At 35.9% G+C, this 24293-nt stretch overlaps 1 protein-coding gene across 5 annotated transcripts in view; it reads right to left on the bottom strand.

Moving 5' to 3' along the window:
* The window catches only part of sei (potassium voltage-gated channel seizure), a 203455-nt gene that overhangs the window by 78496 nt on the left and 100666 nt on the right, over positions 1-24293 (bottom strand). For 4 of the 5 annotated variants that reach the window (XM_090160405.1, XM_090160400.1, XM_090160401.1 and 1 more), the window contains exons 4-6: positions 23381-23698; positions 17343-17432; positions 16191-16417 (exon numbers count right to left, since the gene is read on the bottom strand). In XM_090160405.1, the coding sequence (XP_090016531.1) occupies positions 16191-16417; positions 17343-17432; positions 23381-23698 (635 nt within the window). The remainder of the gene's footprint in view (positions 1-16190; positions 16418-17342; positions 17433-23380; positions 23699-24293) is intronic. The other variant, XM_090160403.1, reaches the window with a different exon arrangement.

Here is a 24293-nt window from a genome sequence, read left to right as displayed (position 1 = left end):
ACAAAATCTTGGCATAGACAATTCAATTCTATCTTCTGAAATATTATAAAAATAATTATAATAATAAGCTAGGCTAATACCCAAGGCCTCACCTTAGGCTCAAGTCATCTAGCGACTTTTAATACCTTTAAACAGGTGGTCGGGTTACAATGCGTAGGAGGTTGGTGACAAGCCCTTCACGCCACGCGAGCCAACAGCTTCCTACACTCACTATTTCCATAAAAACTTGTAGAGATTAACGGTAAGGGGAAACCGAAGAACTCGATGGAAAACCCCTTTAACCAGTGGGGAGATAACTTGCAACTCAACGCTGAAGGAGCTGTGTCGAATTTTGGGATCGAACCCGGCTCTTTATGCTGCGAGGCGAAAGTGCTAACTACTCCGCCACCCCATTTAATCATTACAGGTTTAAGGTGATTTTGGGCTTAAATACACAGTTTTAGTATTCTACTTATTTGCATAAAAATGTCTATTTTTTATTTAAACCAAAGGGTTGCTTTGAAATTTTGGGTAGCTATAATTAAGATTAATAAAATGGTTGGACGGACTTCAATTCGATTGCTGAACGACCGCAGAAAAGTTCAAAATTTTTAGTCTATTTAGAGACTATAATTTTCGGAAAATATAGCATACTTTCTGTTGAAATTACAAAAAAAAGTATGGTTGCAAATACTTATGAAGTTGAAACCCGTGGCTTTTAAAGGAAATTTGGTTTAATAATTTTCTAATATGGTTTGGCTCGAATCTGTGTAACGCGGTAACAGACATCATTTTGCCACTGGTAAAATACGAAAATTTTCCCAAAAATAGTAAAATAGTGTACATAATTATAGGAAGACATTGAAAATATAGGAAAAATTATAAAATATACGAGCTGTAGCCACCGTGTTACTGGTATTTCTTGAAAAAAATACTTTTATTCTACAAAATAAGGCACTTTACATTAATAAATATATTTTATATTCATATTTATTTCACTTATGTACGAAACGTAAATGTTAGATTTAAGCCTCGGTCGTAAAAAACGGTCTTTCTTTAAAACCGAATTCTAGAAAATACAGGGTTGGAAAAAACCAAAATAACCTTTTTTTTGTTTAAACCAGTGGTTTTTGTTTTAAACCTTTTTTGTTTAAACACTGAGTTTATATTACTTCTAAACTATTTTTTCGCTTGTGTTAATTCTTATTAACTGTACATTATATTCTTTACTTACTAAAATTTAATTTGAGTGAAAAATTATACGCACATATTAAAAAATTACCTTTTTATATCCTGGGCCTATACTTAAAGGGCTTACACTTCTTTGGCTCTCTTTAACATCTTTGTTAAAGAATTTAAACAAAAACACAAATTTAAATACGCATTGTAACCCGGCCACCTGAATTAAAGGCTTTAAAAGTCGCTCGATGACTTAGGCCTAAGGTGGTGCCTTCGGTTTTAGCCTAGCTGATTATTATTATTATTTTTATCTGTGCCTAGTCGATTATTTTTAGGCCGTAATCAACTATGGATCAGCAATATCGCTTTAAAATGTGTAGTTTTAGAATTATTTTTTATTTTGAATATTACAAAAGTCTTTTCAGAAACGAAGTTTTAGTTTCGATTATGTACAAATATTTTGGACCAGAAGATGTTTTTGATTGAGTTTCGTATTTTTTTGGTAAGAAAATGTACAAATAATTGGTTATAATTTTAGAGTAAATCGTAGCTAAGTTAGAAAATACCAAATGATTAAAAAACATTGATTTAAGCATCCAACCATAAGAAAATAATTAAGGGGAAAAAAGAACTTTTCGTGATTGAATTAGGGTATAATAGATGGCAAATTTTTGAAAATAGGTACCAATGTTCAACCAAATGAATTATTTATTTGAATTAACCTATCCCAAACCTCTAATTTATTTAGTTTTTAATTACACGTAAGACTTAGTTTTCAAGCAAGTTCTAACTATTGTGTATTGATTAGCATCATTTCTGTTTTCACAAATTTTAAGTGCTTTTCCATTGTGTAAAAAAATTTTAAACTGTTTTATTTTTCAGAAATTATTCATAATATAGGGTTCTTTACGGAGAAAATCACAATTTTAGGGTGGATTCAGGACCTTGAAAAAAATGGGGACTTTTTGGTATTCTAAGGACCTGCTTGTGTAGTACGTTTGTTACTACGATCATTGAGTTGGGAATATTAATCTAGCGGTCCAATCTAAACGTCGGGTTTCAGTATTTCGCGAAACAAGTTTTTAAAAAATAAGAATACTGCCGTCTGCTCCCAAATGACGAGAAAACTTTATCATTTTACCCGTGGCGCCGTCTATCTCTCAATGGTTCGTTCAAATAAGACGCGTTTTCCGGCAAAAATATTTTTCTTTCAAAAATAATGGATGGCGCCACGGGTCATATGATAACGTTTTCTCGTCATTTTAGAGGAGACGGCACATTCGTAATTGTCAAAAACTTGTTTCGCGGGGAGCAGATTTGATCGGATCTCTGGATTAATATTCCCAACTCAATGACTACGATAGGTGTCAGCGAGGGGTCAGACATTCCCAAAAAAAGCGTACGGGATTTCGAAATCTCTCTGATTTGGCGATTTCGTCAAAGATTTCGCGATTTCGTCCAAGATTTCGTGATTTCGTCGAAGATTTCGCGATTGCGTCGGAGATTTTGCGATTTCGTCGGAGATTTTGCGATTTCATCAGATTTCGCGATTTCGTCCAAGATTTCGCGATTTCATAAGATTTTGCGATTTCGTTAGAGATTTTGAAATTTGGTCAGAGATTTTGCGATTCCGTCAGGGATTTCGCGATTTCGTCGGAGATTTCTTGCGAAGTGTACGGGATTTTGTACAAATGTCCAACCCCTCGGGTGTCAGTTTTCTACTGCTCCTCCAACCGAGGCTTAGCGACAATTTGTCTTCAAGGGTAAACTGATAAATTACCGAAGCTTCTTGTAGGCAAATTAAAATATATTTTGCACTACCGCAACGATAGCAGGATATATAGTTTACGAGGTCTTTTGATGTAAATATTTAAGGCGTTTTCTTTAGAGTCATCCCTTGTTTTAAATCTTGACCAACAATTGTGTTTGACCAACACATTGTCCATTAACTCACTTTGCGACCCGCGTCGACCAACAATGTTTTGCAAAAAGTTGGCGTGTGAAATGTTATTGCTCTTTGCGAGACCTTTCACCCACTTTCCCATTGGTAAAAACACCCCTAGTTCCTAAGAGCGCCATCTAATAGTTCTTTTTATAAAATAACCTTGGCCACCTTTTTGAAAAGTTGCCTCCCCGCTTCAGCTGTGGATCCGTTTTCTCTCCCACTAAAGAGCTTATGAACTCATTCTTAGGCATTGGCTGAACTATTCCAGGGCAACATTTCAACAAGTTGGGCAAGCGTAAAGACATTTTATAAAATCAACTATTGGTGGCTACTCTTAAAAATTTCCATCGTTTCATTCCTTCGTGGACGAAATAGTTCCAAGTTCAATTTATCCACTCCACTGTGAACGCGCAAAAATTATGCAATAAAAATGCAATATTTAAGCGTTTTGATCAAAGCGAAAAAAACCAGCTTAGAATATTTAAACTACGCGAAAAAGTAAAAAAAGATACAAATTCCAACCACTTTTTGGTATAAGCCTATTTTATTAGAAGCTCAAAAAATCGCAAAAAATGATCGTATATAGAAATGTGCATTTTTGAGTGCACTTATGGTTACGTATAAAAACATATAGCGTAGCTGCAATTCTAGTGAATTTCATAAATAGCGTAAAAAAGCGAGGTGATTCCAAAATAATTATTGTCTCACTTCGCCACTGTTTTTCGACCAAATTGGAATAATCCCGTAAAGACCTCCGGCTATCCTTTTTAAACGCTGACAGAATGATTTGTCCTGTATTGTATACAATAAGAAAGGTTTTTGCATAAAATCGATCAAAAGAGTGCCTCGCCTCCTAAATGTAAAAATATACGTGTATGCTTACGGAAGCGTGAAATAAAATATGCCACCAATATAACAGTTTCCAAAAAGAACGCGTCACCCACCAAATATCGGTAATTATCAGCATGGATAGTAGATTTTAGAGGATCGGTAAAAAGCCTGGTTTTTAGCCCCCGTAAACGAATCACACTAAGGGAGTCGGCCAATGTTATTTGAAAAAAAAAACAAGTATCGCTAAGAGTGGACGATACTGTTCGAAAAAAGAAAAAATATAAACACGAATTACACTTTTACGCCGAAAGGTATTTTTTCACGTTTTTATTGATTAAATGATATACTAAATATCAGTTGATAGTTTTTATTGAATTAAAAAACCAAAATTAAAAATTACTAAAATATAAAGCGCAAAAAATTACGTAACAATATCAACCGCATTAGATTGCCATTTTGAAATTTTAAGATCACGTGGTACAAACGACCTTGCAATACTCCCTCTGAGTCTCTCGAGCTGATTGATACGCGGGGAGAAATAAAATACACTGTGGAAGGGTATCGAAAACCTGTCCTCTAAAGCCCAGTTCACACTATACAATTAATTGGGCCACTTAATTGAAACTAATTGTAAGCAAGAAAATTGTACAGTGTGAACAGAAAAATTGTAACCATTGTTCCAACTTTTTCTGTTCACATTGTACAATTTTCTTGCTTACAATTAGTTGGTTTCAATTAAGTGGCCCAATTAATTGTATAGTGTGAACTGGGCTTTAATTTACTGTCCATGTTATCAGTGACGATTTAGACTCATTTTTTAAATCGGCGCGTTACGATTGGTCCGGAGCCCGAGTCACGTGGTCGGCTTCCGGCGGGCGCGACAAAGGGTTAGCGATTCTTCGCCGGGGCATGCATTTTATCGAGAAAATAGAATTATCGTGTCAAACAAAAATTGGTCGCTATGGTAACCGATGTTTCGACGCCCCACCTGGCGAGGGACGTCTCTCCGGCGAAGTCACAAAGGGTTCGACGCGATAATTGGAACTCGTACGCTGGCATCCCGACATTCATCAATTAAAAACGACGGGGTGGGGAGGCGAATTATGATTATCCTCGTGACCTCTAATTGATAAGGACGAATTAAACGTGGGGATAAACGATACAATCCAATTACCACCTTGCCTAAGCATTCGCTTTTATTGAAGCTAGAGCGGCAAAGATAAAAGTGTATTGCGTTTGGATTTAAATCATGGTTTAAAAAAATATTGATTTTAATAACATAATGTATTTCAATGGAGGGATAAAAAATGGCAAAAATATTTTCTTAAATACAGAAAATCTGAGTAAACTAAAATATTAAAAAGTAATTTAATTTAATTAAGATTTCATTTCAATCAAGATTAGCTAACTGGTAAAAGTAAAATATCCGTTAAGTATACAATGAAAAAACCATGAATTGTATAAAAATAAAAAAATCCGATGTAAATCTATATAATAAAAATTAAAGACAACGAATTGGTTTTGTGCACAAGCGTTTTAAGATTTTTTAATAATAAAAAAAAAACTCGGTATAAGTAAAATATCCGTTAATTATACAGAAAAAGAGTGTGTAATTCTATAAAAATCAATAAAATAAAAAAATCCGATTTACGTAAAAAAACGATTGATTTGATTTTTTTTATTTAAACCCTGCTTACGTCAAAAATCGGACATTTTCGTAAAGGTTAGAAAATGAGTTTTTACATTTTAAAGTATGATTTTGTTTTGAATTTCGAGAGGCTAACAACTTTCTTAAAATGTGAATACAGCCTTTGGTATTGCTAAATCTGTAATCATTTGCGTAACAATTACAGTAAAAACTAAAGGTTGGAGCATCGATTACCAGACCCCAGTGGAATTTTCACGGTATTAGAGGTTTTTAGATCGGATTTTTAGATTTGCAGACACGATTTAAATATTTTGGCGATAATTTAGGAATTGATAAAAATAGATTTCATTATTTCTATAATTGAGCGTTCTATAAAATCGACCCAAAACCGGCCAAACTTTTCATACAGACTATAGAGCTAGTTCAGCAGGACTAACAACATTGTTATTCTTTGGCTTAAGATAATTCGGCTTATGTCCTGTCTTTATTTGAATATTTTAGAGACGTACCTTTTAGAAGTTGTAGGAGGCACCCTAGGTGTTGAAGTATGTTTGGGGTTAAGAATATTTTCATGATCTAAGTTTATTTTTAAACCCGTGGATTTGGGACTAGTATTTTGCTTATTTGCATTTATTATACATTTATTACAAAAATCATTTAAAATAAGAAAAACGGCGCGGAAAGCCCGAAATTAGTGAAGCCTAGGCTAGCAACTACGCTACTCCTAAAAATCGAATGCTCTCAATTTCTTACGGGTTTGCCAGATAAATATTTTTATCTCACACGAAAAACCGGCCAAACCTTCACCGCCTCCGAACTCACAAGGGGGAAAGCGCACCACACCGATTTGGACAATTTAATTTATAATTAATGCGATTTAATTACGATAAAAATATTACGGACTAAATTAAATGCGTGATTTTTTTCACCTTTCCGTCTAACACCAAAAGGTTCGATTATCACTGGCACCGATTTTACAAGGGTCAACTTTTGCAAACAACGATTTTATGTAAAACTAACAAAATTGATATCCAGAAAAAGGCGTGAGCATTATAGAAATGGCGACGCTAAAACCGCTACATTTTCTACGAAAACATTGGCAATATATTCGAATCATAAAGGTGATTTTCGGTCGGAGCGCTTAAAAGCATTTTTCCATTTAGGCACAAAACAAGTTGCCAAAAGGCAACATACAGTCCGGCACTTAAGTTGTATTCTACATCCGTGAAAACTAAACTAATTTTATTAAGATATTAATTAATTTTAAAATGACACTTCTAAGTTGACCTCCAACCACTCTAGATAAAGGTCCAAGTGGGGGGGGGGATTCCTGGGGCCCAAAATGCCTTTATACGGCCCTGTACTCAGTTGCAGATTACGAAAGGAAACATATCTGTTTAAGGTTGAACTTCTAAATATTCACGCGCGCGTTATGTAATTTTGGAAAATACCTTTTTATTGCGTTATATTTAAAAGTGATACTTAATTAATTAACAAATATAAGATTTAAAAACAGTTGTCGTAATTTATATGGAAATTATTGCTAATATCTTTCCGCCAAATGAGTATAGAACAGACAAGCGATGAATCCCACTATATACTCTGCAGCTATACTCTGGGAGTTAGTTTGCAGATATCGAAGGACCGCTGTACCTTTGACCATAGTGTCAGCCAAAACGAAATGTATGAAATTTTTACTTTTATCAGAGCATAGTTCCGGCGCCAGCTATAATGCGCCGCACTAAAAAGCGTAAGTTGGAAAAATCCTCGTCAGAGGGGAGCAAAGGGGTTAAAATACGATTACCGCCTTCTTTATTACACCCTCTAGACCCAAATGGAAAGCAACTTCCTTTTGCTTTTCGAAACCTTTTTTTTACCACACTAATCCCCATGGTGGCCCAAAATGCAACTAAAAACTACTCTTCAAGATACAAACCGCCCTCTTCCACGGAGTGGCAAAATAATATTTATGAACCCTTTGAAATATAATAGTTTGTTTATTGATTCGTAGAGTGTTCGCGATTTTTATGGGTCGTATTAATACAAGAGAACAAACACAGGGACCCCGACGAAATCTGAAAAATTAATTTGGGAGCCACATAGGGGTCAATGTTAAACCAACGTGAAATTTTCGAATTAAATTTTAAACCAAAAGCTGAGTTAATTTAATAATAATAATAATCAGCTACGCTAATACCCAAGGCACCACCTTAGGCCTAAGTCATCAAGCGACTTTTAAAGCCATTAATTCAGGTGACCGGGTTACAATGCGTTAATTATTGTCTCCAAAAACTTAATTATCCCATTTAATTAATTAATTATTATGTATCAATACCTCATATTTATTCCAGTTAATAATTATATCAATTAATTACTTATTATGTATCGATACACCTCATATTTATTCCAATTAATAACAGGAATCCATACCTTTACTTGGAATGCTTATCGCGGCAGAGTTTCTTCTCAATGTGGCTGGCGGTTTTTTTGACGTCACTATGTTAACTTAACAAACAACAACGTGAGAAGGGAGCGCGCGCAGAGGCGATATTTTCTCTCGTAGGTTGGGCCAAAGCCGTCAGAGTGATCTTACCATACGCGATACGCCAGGATAAGCATTCCAAGTAGAGGTATGGATTCCAATTAATAACTATACTAATTAATTATGTATATACTCACCTCATATTAATTCCAATTAATAATTAATGAATTAATTAATTATTAGGTATCGAAACAGCTCATTTATTTCAATTAATAATTATTCCAATTAAATTAATTATTATGTATCGAAACAGCTCATTTATTTCAATAATTATTCCAATTAATTAATTATTATGTATCAAAACAGCTCATTTATTTCAATTAATAATGATTCCAATTAAATTAATTATTATGTATCGAAACAGCTCATTTATTTCAATTAATAATTATTCCAATTAAATTAATTATTATGTATCGAAACAGCTCATATTTATTCCAATTAATTAATTATTTATACTACTGATTTATAATACTGATTCTAATTAATAATTATTCAAATTAATTAATTTTTATGTACCGATACATCACAGCTTCGACCATTTCGTAATCGGTCCTTTAACAGAAAATTTAAAAAATATTTTAAACTCGAATTTATAAAACTATTAATTTATAGTTTAGGACCAAAATTTCGATTTTAGGGTGGTTACCATGGTTTCGAGACCTTGAAGCCAAATTCTGACTTTTTGGTATTCTAAGGATCTGGTGGAAACTCCGCAAAAGTTACTATAGTCTAATTTTATCTAATTATAATATTTTAAAGCATTAGTTTATTAGTGATGCAACGTGGTTTCTTCGCCTAAAATAAACCACCCGCAGGGCACTCGCGTAATGCGGCTGGAACACTTCTACAGGCGCAGTAGATCAAAAATAGGCAAGACCAGAATAGCAATATTTTAACACGCGTAATTTAATACGAATTAAACTAATCACGCAGTTCAAAGAAAATTATAAATTTAGTTTATAAACTATAAAAGGGGATAAAAAGGTAAAATATTTTATATACTAAATTAATTTTCATTAATTTATAATTCAACAACCGAGAAATATCCTCCAATATCGGAGATTAAGGTTAAATAATTTAGTAGAATGATACGTCTTTAAAATGTCATTTTACGCCTCGCGAAATAACGACCCTGCACCGTACAATAATAGGGCAACGGAAATTGAGCGGGAGCAAATGTTAGACGCGTAGAAACAACCAACAAAGAAAAATGGTCAATGTGCCAATACGCCACATAAATATAAAGTTAGGGAAAAGGTCAAGGTTCAACGAAGTGTTTCGTTTACCCACGCACTTACGTACCACGCGGTTACTTCACTAACAGCCTCTTTCTTTAATATCGGTAGTAATTTACAAGAAAAAAGTGGACCAACGGTCGAACGTATATCGATCCACAGCCAACTTCCAAGGTAGTAGCGCCTAATCAAAGTTGGCCGTAATCGACCTCAACAAGGTATTTTCCCGCGTCCTTGACGTAGCATTAAACTGAAGTTTTGTAAGCGCGGAAAATCCTCGTTGTACGGCTTCGTCACGAGAGGACCTAGTGATCCATAAAAGATTCGAACCCCCTCCCGCAAATCTAATCGCCGGAAAGGTAAGGTCCCAATTGGAGTTAAATTAAGTAAAAGGCGAAAAAGTATTCGGAGCAAACACAAATTCTCGCATAACAGAAGGGTTAATTAATTTAGTCGCCACTAGGGGGCGATACGCTCAATTGATTATCCCGCCGCGAAAAATGGTTTGAGGTAGAGTATTTAAAAGTAATGAATTTACGGCCCGTTTGGTTTTTAGCAGCGGACACGAGTCTTTTTTTCCTACACTTCAAAGGAATCTTATTTCTAGATTCGTACGGACGAAAATTAAGAGTTAAATAAATGACCACCAAGATGTTTTAACTAATGAGTGGGAAGACCATTAAGCGTAGCTTTTATACGTAAAAAATTGCGCTAATTGTGTTTGTGAATTAATGTGGTTTAACCTGACACGCTGGGAAGACCAGCTTTATTTGGCACCATAACGTTCGTGGCGGATTGCATTCAGTCTATTACGTTTTATAAGGCGAATAGAAATAGTTTTGGACGCTTAAATCTGTCTATAAAATCACGGTTTAAAAGAATAATTACGCGAAACAAAACATGGTTTTTAAATTACTCGAGGTTAAGGAACTAATTACTACGCATTGGGTACATTAGGGAAAATGTATAGTTATACAATTGGAAGACTGGCATGATCGAGAAGAATCCCGTAAGGCCGATTCAACATAAAGCCTTGGCTAGAAAAACATTTCACTCATTACATTGATTTGGGTAAATTTGTTCGAATTTCAATCGTCCGAACGGTGGTACAAATGTCCGAATGATCATTTGTCCGAATGCTGGAAAACAGGATCGTATGTCCGAAATATTTATCACAACCTTTGTTGGTGATTTAGTCGTTCAATTTATGTTAACTTTACTGGCGAATTTCATTTGTTCGAATAATCGTTTGTCCGTTTTTTCGAACATTAGGAATTGGTTGTTTTTTTAAATATTGTTAATATAAGAAAATAGTAACATTAACGTGAACCTAACCTAACCTAACCTAAAACATCCACAACATTCAACGCAATTCCCACTTACTATAGCAGCAATTAAGAAAAAACAACTTGAACAAACAACGATATTTACAATGTAGTTTTTTATTTTTAATTCTTGCACTAAAAAAAAATCCGGACCAAAAAAAACCAGCAATAAGAAATACTAATTTAGCGACAGAATTCGGACAAGTGATGCTACCGATTCGGACGAATGAAACAAACAAATTGTCCAATTCGAACAATTGAATGAAATTCGAACATTTGTTCCACTGTTCGGACGACTGAAATTCGAACAAATGTACCTACCCCATTCCATTTACTATCCAAATAAATTATTCTAAAACGCCCTGGAAGATCAACTTCCTAAAATACATGTTACATTTTACATTCCACATAGTCTAAGATCCGCCCATTTCACTGACAAGGAGACGACCCGAGGTGATAATCACCGATTTTGTTCAAATTCGTTAATAATGTAAAACTATACATGTAACTTAAAAAACCTGCAAAGGAAAAGTTGCGACAGGCTTTCGTTTTGCCATGGCAATCGAAAACGTTTTTGACAACATGATTTGGAATTATTTCCATTGAAAATAACATGGGAATCTGAAGGATTTTAAGGGTCCCCCAATTGACCAAATTGCATTTAAACTCGATTAAATTTAATTTTTTAAATCAATTTAAATGTATTTTTAACGGTTTTGAAATTTTCGAAATTTTTCATTTTTTTAAAAGGTTTCACAGGCCCGAACCCGGCTCCTCTTGCTGCGAGGCGAAAGTGCTAACCACTCCGCCACCCCTAAGCTTAGTTTTAGGTCTAAATTTTACCCTTCCATGCCCATGGTAACTCTGAACCTAGCGAAAGTTAATTTCGAAACCAAAGTTTAGATTTTGCACAACCTATTCCGCTACGTGGCATTCGAAACACAAACCTAAAATATTTTTTGTCGTTGAGGGAAGTTAGTTAATTAATCCACTGTCCACTTTCGTGACCTGGATGGGTCACTTTTTTGCTAAGATATATTATATAATTTAGCCGCTACGTGTTGTTAGGGTAGCTTTGGTAAACAAGTCAAGTTTTTATTAATCTAGTAACCGAATTTCGCGGCAAACAGAATCGTAAAAAAAAGCATTAAATGATTTATTATCGGTCTAGTTTCACGCCGGCAAAAGTTGGAAAGGGTTGTAGGAAAGCCCGCGTCAAATATTCCGCGAACGTATCTCGGCCCCCTTTAAAGCTTAGACGCCGGCGAAAGTGAAAACTCGCTTCTTTTCTCATTCCCATTCTCTGCCTCGCTGTTTTTATCCCCCGGCGTGTAACACTGGCTAAAGCCAACGGAAGTTTCGACGAGTTTTACCCCAAATTCCCGTTCAAATCAAATTCTCGAATCGGTCCGCGCCACAGAACCAATTCTTTTTCGATATAAATCCGGCCCCGGGGCTGACTGAAAAAGTTGCCAGTGGGGCGGTTTCCCCGCCCAATTGGGCTACTTCTTAAAAGTACACGGTCTCCACTTAAATCTTCAATTTTTTATGGAAAAAATAGGATTGTATTTATAAAAATATAGGGCTTTATAGGACTATTTTTCTAAATTATAGGACTATTTTCTAAATTATAGGACTTTATAGGACTATTTTTTAAATTATTGAACTTTATAGGACTATTTTTTAAATTATTGAACTTTATAGGACTATTTTTCAAAATTATAGGACTTTAAAGAACTATTTTTTCAAAATTATAGGACTTTAAAGAACTATTTTTTCAAAATTATAGGACTTTATAGGACTATTTTTCTAAATTTTAGAACTTTATAGGACTATATTTTAAATTATTGAACTTTATGGGACTATTTTTTCAAAATTATAGGACTTTATAGGACTATTTTTTTAAATTATTGGACTTTATAGGACTATTTTTTCAAAATTATAGGAATTTATAGGACTAGTTTTTCTGAGTTATAGGACTTTATAGGACTAGTTTTTCAGAGTTATAGGACTTTATAGGACTTCACAATTGTAGGACTTTTAGGACTATATATGCTATTTCATTTTCTCACTTTATTTAACTAAATCTATATTTAGTGAAATAAATCTTTCACTTAAAAAATAGAAACTATTTAACCATGTTAACAATAACAAAAGCATAGACTAGAATGACTTTGTATAGGAATTTATCCAATAGCTAGATCTAGCAATTAATCTGAGTGGCGGGATTTGAAATAGGCAAAATATCAAAATTATAGGATTTTATAGGACTTTTGGGGAATTTTGGCCAATTTCGATATAATAAAAGCGCGCGTTAAAACTATTGAAGTTGGTTTTACTTGTGGTATTTGAAAGTACCTTTACATTATTGAAACTGGCAAATTATCTTTTTACATCTGGGAAAAATGACTATTTTTAATAAAAATTTCAGCCAGATTGCAACAGTAGAAGAGATTTGCCTATTGGAGTTGACTAGCTTGTAGGAAATTCTGATTTATCCTCGGATAGCTGGATATATCAGAAAAGCTAATGAACTATGAGTAAGGCTGTGCGATTAGTGGTTTAAGGCAGTCGAGTCGGTTATCGAGTATCAATTTTTTTTCATCGAGTAATATTGAAGTCGAGTCGAGTAATCGAGTACTTGATTAAGGCGAAACTTTACCTTATTCGAGTCGCGTAACTTAATTAAACCTCGGGTAATATATTTAGCGAACCACCTATAGACTGCATTGTACGAGCTATTAGTAAGTTTTTAAATTTCTTCAAATTTGTTTAGGGTTTAGCTTTATTATCCCTTTTCATAATGGACTAATCTACTTATTCGCTAATTTTATCATCCTTTACAATGCAGTCCATAAGTGGTTCCTTTTAACTTAACATTGCGTATATACTAATCTCCACCACTCACCCCCTATTCGGCTGCTTTCCGTTGCTACGCAACTCGTTTTGAAATTTTTAATATTTAGGCTTAATTTCTATTTTCGGTGTTATAGTCGCGAGCCAGATTTCCCGCATGGTACTGACGCGTCCCAAATAGGACGAACCGGTCTACCGTTGGAATTTCTGGCAATTTTATTTTATTTAATTTAATTTTTCACTCGAAGATCTATTTGGTCCGAGTTTCGCGTCTTTTTCTTTGCTCGAAGACCTATTCGAAGTTTTTAAATTTTTTAAATTTCTTCAAATTTGTTTAGGGTTTAGCTTTATTATCCCTTTTCATAATGGACTAATCTACTTATTCGCTAATTTTATCATCCTTTAATATATTTAACGAGTCGGGTTATCGTGTACTTGATTAGGAGATGGTTTTATTCAAGTAATTATGAAATTAAATTTAAAAGGAGTATAAAGTAAAAATATTCCTGTAATTTAAATGAACCACGTAGTTTACACAACTTTGTAGGTACCGTTTATTGCCTCCAAAAAGTTGTAAAAATCCCTCTTTGAACTTTGAAGCAACGAGGATAGAAAAAAAATACTCGACAAGTTTAGAGAACAGCTTATGAGAGTAATCGGGTACCCGAATATGTATTTTTTTTTGGTACTCGGTAATCGAAGAGGTCGAGTTCGAGTACTCGACCTAAAAAAAGGCCGAGTACTAGATAATGTTCGAGTACTCGCACAGCCCTAACTACGAGGCAAATTAGATGGCAATTATTTTTAATATTCGAAAATAAAATTATTTTCGAAAATATTATTTTTACGTATTAAAATTATTTTGGGTGATAATGGACGGATTTTGAAATGACGTTTTAGCGCGCGACACTACAGGTACATGTCTTGGGCACACCGCCTTCTTAGCGTGCTTTTTTGACCATAACATGTAGAGGTATTTTCACGCGCAAAATGAATTTTAAAAGCCGTCAATTTGGGCTTCTTTATTTTTTTTTAATCGGTGGATTAATAATGTCACAGCGCGTGCGTCGTGCGCCGTTAAAAAAGAACGGCCGCCACCTTCATCGGGGCAATAATTTTCCCCGTTTCTCGAATATTAGGCAATAAAATGGGCTATTTTTAAAAATATATTTTTAAATAGTTTTGGGCTAGTTTTATTTCCATTTGGGCTGACGAGGGGGAAGGGGAGGGGAAGGGGGGGCATAAATTATTCCCGGCAACTGCAGTTCGCGAGTTGTCGGCGTGTTTTGGGTCGCCGAGCACGTAACAATTCGGAGAAACTCTGTTCTTTTTATCTGCTAAATTATCGACAAGCCAGCAGCTCGGGAGATTCTAAAACAACCCATCCACAATCGCCCGTTTGCTGCAAGGTCCTCCCTCCCCACCGCGATAGGCTTAGCGACCCCTTTCTGAGAGACGCGCCAAGAAAAGTCGATAATCTAGTCGAAGCACACAGCGCCATCTGCAATCGGGTAAGTAAGTTATTAAAATTCCAAATTTAAAAATTTAAACTTAAATCTACATAATTTGAACTTTTAAAATACATTTAGAGATTTAATTTTTTGTCAGAAGTATCAACGTAAGTTTCCAATGTATGAAAATATCGATTATCAATACGCCGATTCCACCCAAGGTTGGTAAGAATATACTAAACATTCCACCTAGGGTAAATTCCTGTCATAGGAGATTAAATTTTATAATAACACTACCACCCTCTCTAGATTCGCTTAGCAGATAATAGTCTCTAAAATCCAGTAGTGCTTTGCTAAGTAATAGTTCATCAATGAATGGCAGGGTGGGATCGACTTATACATTAGCGTTTTAGACAAGCGGTCATTTCAAATAACGCTCTGATGTCAGTACTGTTTCCCGTAATCTGAATTTCAGTACAGACAATTTTCACGAACTATTAAAGTAACGATTTTACGGCAGCAACAAGCGTTCCCTTTTAACCAGGTAGTTTTTTGACATTAGGGCTTGGCAAAAACACGACGTTCTGTTTACAGGTGAAAAGTTTCCATTATTTCAACAAGCTCTATATAAACAATAGCTCGCGGGTCCTGGCTCTCGGAAATATTACTTCTTGTCGATTTCCTTGGAGGAGGATTTATTTAAGCGCCTATTGGGTAAAAAATAAATAAAAAAATCTCAAAATACGATCAATAATGCATTTTCCTTCTATGGACAGGTCAGCGCCATCTAGCGACCACTAATAGTAAATAATTTTTAAGAATTATGGTAGACTAAATGTAAGTTGCAACTTATTATTAGGATAATATTAAGAAGAAAAAATAAATATATCAGTACCTTAAAATAATTTTCTACATTTTCTTATATGTAGTTTGGGAAAGCAGTATAGATGGCGCGAAACAACATGGTTAGATTTTGTTCTCCCGTTTGAAACTGACGAAGGAGTTGCACCCAAAAAAACCCTTTCCGCTTGCACTACACACGTTTCTACGGCATGAAACGTCAAAAAAAGCAATAGAATTGCACAAAGAATAGTCGAAGCAGGGAGTCGGAAACCACCAAAGTGATGAGCGAAATGAGTATCCCAGGGGGGTAGGGAGGGGGATAAAAAAATGGCCAAAGGAAAAAAAATAGTATCTACCTGAGCAACTTTTTCGCCGACGTGGTGTTTGGTGTGCGATTGCATTTCCCTGAGGAGGAACTTGGAGGTGGTAGAAGAGTGGCTGTTGTCCTTCTGTCGACCTTGAGCTCCTTCGGCGGTGACGTTGCTCAGAGACGGGGACTTGCCGTGCAGGTAAGCCCGGTAACGGGACAGATCAGAGTCCGAACAAGCGTTGGGCAAAGATTTGCTCAAATTGTTGGCGTTGGCTGCGAAAGAAACGAAAGACAAACGGTTAAATTGGATTAGACCAGTCTTCCACGAGAGGGCGTCATGACGAAGCGGGGATGATAATATTTTTGCTCATTCTCTCGTCAGCCAAAAGAGGGGTTAGGCGAGGATGTTTGCGGGAGAGATTTTGACGACAGCTCCTACCTAATCTTAGACGCGATCTTTCAAGAATAAAAATACACGAGATTTTGGATAAAATTCAGATGTTTTTAAAGCTCGTGATTTCGTCTTGGGTGATATTTAGTTTATCTGTAAAATTTCACCGTGATCATGCCAGATTTTACATAACTTGATGGGACGCTTAGATAGCCGTGGGAAAAAAACCTCATTGTACCATGAGCAAAAGCAGCTGTACTCGGATTTAAAAGCAGAGTTTAAAAATATAATACTAAAAAGTTCTTGTTCATAAGCCGATTTACAAAATACTTACAGGGGAAAGATATTTAGAGCGAAGCCAATATTTAGAGCGAACCCATTAGAGGTTCGTTTTTAATGCTTTTATTTATACTAGATGGCGCCAATGTTATTTTTATAATGGTGGGAAGGGAATAGCTACTTACCGGTTTATTAAAACAAAGGTATTTTATGCACAAACTATAAAGAAACTATTTAAATTATCGGAAATGCGCGAAAAATATTAAAATTTCTACGTTTTAGATTGCTGGCGCCATCTGGTAAGACTTTGGGTATTTAAAAACGAACCCCCTATGGCGATATACCTTTGAGTTGATACGCTACTAACAAACTACGCCTCGAAATGAATACCAGTACGAGAATACACCGGACTATACATTATCAGGAAAGTAATTGGGTGAAGGTTATTAGTTAGCGGAAGCCATAGTTAAGTGGGTTAAGGGGGAGTCACAGATAGCGATCGGGGGGTGAGGCGGCGAATTGAATTACCTCCACCCCAGTCGTCGTCATCGTCGACGTAGGCAATGGCTCTCCTTCTCTGTGGTTCACTGAAGGGTGCGACGCCAGAAGACTGACTAGCTACAGACAATCGAACGAAGAGCACCACACACAAAATAGAGAAAGAGACAAAACAACCGAGTCCCGCGCAGCCCATTCACATTTTGGTTTTGGTTTTAGTTACAGTTTCAGCCAAGAACAAACGGAAGAAAAGTTCGAGAAAATAAAGTTAGTCAAAATGAAAGAACACACTGACACCCGGAACATGAAAAGGTTTCGAGCATATCAAACAGGTTTTCAAGGCAGTTCTTGGTGGAAATTCATTACAAAAGTGCTTTAAACAGGGTTGCCACAGTTTCTTCATATTCAAATTTCCTGACTTTTCCCTGATTTTTAGACCAACTTATAAAATTACCCGACTTTTTCCTGATTTTTAGACCAACTTAAAATTCCCTGATCATATTCAAATTGCCTGACATTTCCCAAATCAAATTCAAATTTCCTGACATTTCCCAGATCATATTCAAATTCCCGGAAATTTCCCAGATCATATTCAAATTCCCGGACATTTCCCAGATCATATTCAAATTCCCGGACATTTCCCAGATCATATTCAAATTCCCGGACATTTCCCAGATCATATTTAAATTATCTGACATTTACCAGATCTTGTTCAAATTCCCTGACCACATTCAAATTCCCTGACCATATTCAAATTCCCTGATCATACTCAAATTCCCTGATCATACTCAAATTCCCTGACATTTCCCTGATCATGTTCAAATTCAATGACATTTCCCTGATCATGTTCAAATTCCCTGACATTTCCCTGATCATGTTCAAATTCCCTGACATTTCCCTGACCCTATTAAAATTCCCTGACCATATTCAAATTCCCTGACCCTATTCAAATTCCCTGCCCATATTCAAATTCCCTGACCATATTCAAATTCCCTGACCATATTCAAATTCCCTGACCATATTCAAATTCCCTGATCATATTAAAATTTCCTGACCCTATTAAAATTCCCTGACCATATTCAAATTCCCTGACCATATTCAAATTCCCTGATCATATTAAAATTCCCTGACATTTCCAGGAATTACAGGTTTTCCAAGTACCGTGGCAACCCTGTTCAAACCTTCCTATCAAATAAAACTTATTAAGACTCCAAATTTAGAGCTAGTTTAACGTTCCAGGTTCAAAGTTTTACACTTGAAAAAATTTAACGCAGTTCACCGAACAAAAACGTGTAAAACATGCGAGAAACACTTTCGGAAAAACACATTTTCATTTAAGGCAAAACTTTGTAAACACATTTTACATCATAGACGCAAAATAAACTACTTTCGTGCAACTAACGCGCGTTAATTCTAAACAAGAATGCATTTAGGTACCTAAAAACATGTTGCCTCTGGTGACTAAACCTAGCAGGGCTTCCCAATTTTTAGTGGTAAAATTAACTATTAAAACCCAAATTAATTTTTCAAGCAAAATGAAATGGCATGACCTTAGTAATGGAGTAATTTGATTTGATCTAACCTCATATAACACAAATTAAAGCAAATCATTGCGTAAAGCTGTACCTAGCTCATTCTACAGACCTTAGAAACAAATACGATGACGTAATCCGTAGCCAATGAAATTTGGAACCAGGTGGTTTCTTTTCGCCAGTTCTCGGACTAAAAGTGTACTCTTTTTACCCTAAAACGTTTTATTCGCCTGTTCCGGGGATGAGAATTACTCCGCCCCATAAACTATTCGCTTGTTCCGGAGTATTTGGGCTACTCTTTTTACTCCTTCTGAAAAGGAGGTGTAAAGGAGTTAATCGGGTTTGATCGTCTGCTAGCCAGAATTTATCTGCTAAAAATGACACAGGCAGCCATTTTGGAAGAACGTTTTTACTCCGACTCGAACTATTCGCCACCACAGAATCGGAGTAAAATGACGTCTAACCTTACTCTTCTTATCGTACTCCGAAATCCCGGAACAAGCGAAAAGAAACCACCTACAGTGATAAATTTAGTCGCTTGTATGAAATTTTGTCAGCTTCTTAAACATAGATCGTCTGTGTCACGAAAAACTAAAAGGTTAAGAATCTCCGCAGTCCCATGTTCTTCGGTACCCGAATTAAATTCTTGATTTTAATCAAAAATGATTTTATTTATAGTTAGAGAGAATTACTATGTTGAGTCGATACGCGAGGATTGTATACTCAGTTGCAGGTTAAGAAAGGCTAAATTATCTAGTACATTTGGCGGAAATATACTAGCACGAATTTACGGTAAATCGGCGGCGGGAATTTAGAATTTGGCCTGTTTACGGTTCAGCTTCCAAGTATATCTGCGCGCGTTATATAATTTTGTAAAATATTGTCCATTGCGTTAAATTTCAAAGTGATAGTTAATCAAATTAACATAGACAAGATTTAAAAACAGTTGTAGTAATTTATTTTTAGTACTACAAGTGAGGCATACCAAAAAAAGGTTTGGCGAGTCCAGGGTAAGTATAGAACAGGTAATGTCGAGATTACCACGTTGACATACATCAACGCGCGATTTGATGATTGTTTAGGAGCATAACACTAAAAAAAGCTATAATGAAGCTTAAAAATAATAATCTACATTAAATAATTTTTGATCACATTGAAATTTACGCAATAGATATTTCTTAAATGGATTAATATAAAACACCAGGGATGCCACAAATTTTTCAGATTCAAATTCCCTGATTATTCCCGGTTTTCCCTGACCATTTTAAAACATTTTCCCTGATTTTAAGGCCAAAATGTTTATTTTATATTTTACTTTTATTGGAAGTTAATCAATTTAAATGGGCTTGTATTTCAGTAAAAAGGTTATTGCAATGTTGAAAAAATTAGCCAACCTTTCAAGGGAATAAATGATAATCATAGAATTTCTCATAGATCTAGAGTAAAATTACCTTCAAAAAGTGTCAAAAGAAATTCTTAAAATTACCCGACCTTTCCCTGACGTTTTAGGCCCATTTTAAATTCCCTGACATTTCCCTGTTTTCTCTGATGTGTGGCAACCCTGCAAGCGTACGAACCTCTAGGAATGCAACAGAAAATAGATGAATTTCGATATTCCAGATGCCAATTTAACGGAAATTCGTGCTAGTATCTTTCCACCAAATGTACCAGATATTTGGTCTTTCTTAACCTGCAACTTAGCATAGTTTAATTTTCTCTTAGCTCGAAGGGGGAGGGGGGTAGGAAAAACGTCACCGGTGTGTGCTTCTATCGCGTCTTTAGGGAACGAATTGTTTAGGGCGAAAGGGCGATTAAAAGCAACGCTAAAAATCATCTCAACATACTCATTCTCACTAACATGGCGACGACCCGAGCTGATTTTCACCGATTTTGTTGAAATTCGGGGGATAAGTAGACCTTTATGTAACTTGAAATATCCAAAAAGGAAAAGATTCGAAGGGCTCTATTTTTGCCATGGCAACCAAAAATGATAACTTAAAACCTACTTTTCCTTATGGAAATTAACATGGAGAAATCACAGATTTTAAAATTTAAAAAAAATAAAATAAGTAAATTGTATTAAAAAAATGAACATTACCTAAATTTAGGTTAATTACGGTAAATGCGTGTACATTTGGGCAAATTGGGTCAATGCGTGTACATTTGGGCAAATTGGGTAAATGCGTGTACATTTGGGCAAATTGGGTAAATGCGTCTACATTTGGGGAAATTTGGTAAATGCGTGTACATTTGGGCAAATTGGGTCAATGCGTGTACATTTGGGCAAATTGGGTAAATGCGTGTACATTTGGGCAAATTGGGTCAATGCGTGTACATTTGGGCAAATTGGGTAAATGCGTGTACATTTGGGCAAATTGGGTAAATGCGTCTACATTTGGGCTAATTGGGTAAATGCGTGTACATTTGGGCAAATTGGGTAAATGCGTCTACATTTGGGCAAATTGGGTAAATGCGTGTACACTCTGTTTGAAAAGTCTTCGACAGCTGAAATTTTTGCTCTCTTTTTAATTCTGCTAGAAAACTATAATAGATAGTTCGATGAAACCTATTGCAACTTTTATTTATTTTCCAATATCTTTCGTTATTTATCGGTTTCGTCCGCCAAAAATTAATAGTTTGGCCGGAACCGTCAAAACTCATTTTTGACAACTGTTTAAATATTGGTTCTACGGCACTGACTCACGCGTTTTTGAATTCACAATGGCCGATTCATATTTAGAAAGTGGAAAAATTATCCCTCTACAACCAACGGTTGAGAAGTTATAGCGTTTCCAAACTCTCCTCGAAACTAGGAAACACCTAAAATGCATCAAGCGATTATAAATAACGCAACTTCGACGACAATTTGGAAACGCGATAACTTCTCAACCGTTGGTTGTAGAGGGATAATTTTTCCACTTTCTAAATATGAACCGACCATTGTGAATTCAAAAACGCGTGAGTCAGTGCCGTAGAACCAATATTTAAACAGTTGTCAAAAATGAGTTTCGACGGTTCCCGCCAAACTATTAATTTTTGGCGGACGAAACCGATAAATAACGAAAGATATTGGAAAATAAATAAAAGTTGCAATAGGTTTCATCGAACTATCTATTATAGTTTTCTAGCAGAATTAAAAAGAGAGCAAAAATTTCAGCTGTCGAAGACTTTTCAAACAGAGTGTACATTTGGGCAAATTGGGTCAATGAGTGTACATTTGGGCACATTGGGTAAATGCGTGTATATTTGGGCAAATTGGGTAAATGCGTGTATATTTGGGCAAATTGGGTAAATGCGTGTATATTTGGGCAAATTGGGTAAATGCGTCTACATTTGGGCAAATTGGGTAAATGCGTGTATATTTGGGCAAATTGGGTCAATGCGTGTACATTTGGGCAAATTGGGTAAATGCGTGTATATTTGGGCAAATTGGGTAAATGCGTCTACATTTGGGCAAATTGGGTAAATGCGTCTACATTTGGGCAAATTGGGTAAATGCGTCTACATTTGGGCAAATTGGGTAAATGCGTCTACATTTGGGCAAATTGGGTCAATGCGTGTACATTTGGGCAAATTGGGTAAATGCGTGTACATTAGGGCAAATTGGGTCAATGCGTGTACATTTGGGCAAATTGGGTAAATGCGTCTACATTTGGGCAAATTGGGTAAATGCGTCTACATTTGGGCAAATTGGGTCAATGCGTGTACATTTGGGCAAATTGGGTAAATGCGTGTATATTTGGGCAAATTGGGTAAATGCGTGTATATTTGGGCAAATTGGGTAAATGCGTGTATATTTGGGCAAATTGGGTAAATGCGTCTACATTTGGGCAAATTGGGTAAATGCGTGTATATTTGGGCAAATTGGGTAAATGCGTCTACATTTGGGCAAATTGGGTAAATGCGTCTACATTTGGGCAAATTGGGTAAATGCGTGTATATTTGGGCAAATTGGATAAATGCGTGTATATTTGGTCAAATTGGGTAAATGCGTGTATATTTGGGCAAATTGGGTAAATGCGTGTACATTTGGGCAAATTGGGTAAATGTGTGTACATTTGGGTTACATTATTTAAAATTTTGCCAAATTAATGGCATTTACCTAAATTTGGCCACTTTACTTCAGTTTAACCAAATTTATCCAATTAAATGCATTTACCAATTTATTTCCATAACCAAAATTTAGTAAATAATATTTGCATTTACCTAATTTACACATTTTTCTAATATATATCGAATGCGATTTATCAATGTTCATTTACATAGGGTAAAGAAGATTTTAATAAAAAAAACATTTTTGGTTGCCATGGCAAAACTAAAGCCCGTGGAAACTTTTCCTTTTGGGAAATCGCAATTAACATAAATATCTACTTATCCCCCGAATTTAAACCAAATCGTTGAAAATCACCTCGGCTCGTCTCCTTGTAAGTACTGAAATATTTCCCGAAACATTGAAAATCAAGGTCAAAATACCTAGGAAAATGGAAACACACTACAAAATAGTACGAACGCTTATTAGAGAGATATAACTCTTACCCATAGATTGGGATTTGATGACCTCCGCCTTGACTTGGTCTTGGTAGGGCGGGGGCCACGTGCAACCGCCCATCTTCTTCATCAAGCCCTCGGTGTCCCGGAGCCAGGCCATGTGGTCCCCGATTTCCAAGCTCCTGGTTCTCTCGGCGGCCGCGTGCTGTTGCTGCAGTTGCTGGTGTAATTCGGAAACGGCCGTCATGCCCGTGCTGGGCTGCTGGAAGATTTCCATCGCCATAGACTCTCCCTCGGGACTGCCCCGCGAACGGTCCTCGCTGCGGCGACTCAGGGGCAGCCTCAAACGCAACGTCTTGTTTTGATCTGAGAGACGACCATTTTTATTAGACTTTCGTATCAAGCGAAAACGGACGAAAAAATAAAAACTGTCTAGAGAATCGATTCGAATGAAAAACAGCCGGAAATTTATCCGCCACTAAGAAACGGGAGAATCGCGCCATCTACATTCGATTTCCATAAATAAGGGCTTAAAATATATCGCATTCGAATAAATTCTTTCCAGAAGTTTATATTATATCTATTACGAAATAAGTATCCATTTAGAACCATTGTAATGCAACTAGCGCCAGTTTCCTTAACAAACACTAAACCGGGTGGACAAAATTCTGTCAAATATTGTCTCTTAAAATGAAACGTATTCATTCGCAGTAGAGCATAGCGCCGATTTAATTTCGGTCGGCGGCGGCGTTTGGCAAAAAACACCCGGCGGCGTGGATTTTTTTTGGCGGCGGCGGCGTGAAGGGAAAAAATGTCTCCCCTCCCCTTTAGATAATTAGAAAAAAAATTCCAAAATGGTTTGATAGAAAAAAAATTCCAAAATGGTTTGATAGAAAAAAAATTCCAAAATGGTTTGATAGAAAAAAATTCCAAAATGGTTTGATAGAAAAAAAATTCCAAA

Source organism: Leiobunum rupestre, chromosome 10 (genome assembly GCF_980474605.1).
Source record: "Leiobunum rupestre chromosome 10, qqLeiRupe1.1.hap1, whole genome shotgun sequence".
Classification (NCBI taxonomy): domain Eukaryota; kingdom Metazoa; phylum Arthropoda; class Arachnida; order Opiliones; family Sclerosomatidae; genus Leiobunum; species Leiobunum rupestre.
This window is presented reverse-complemented; position numbering and strand designations above follow the sequence as displayed.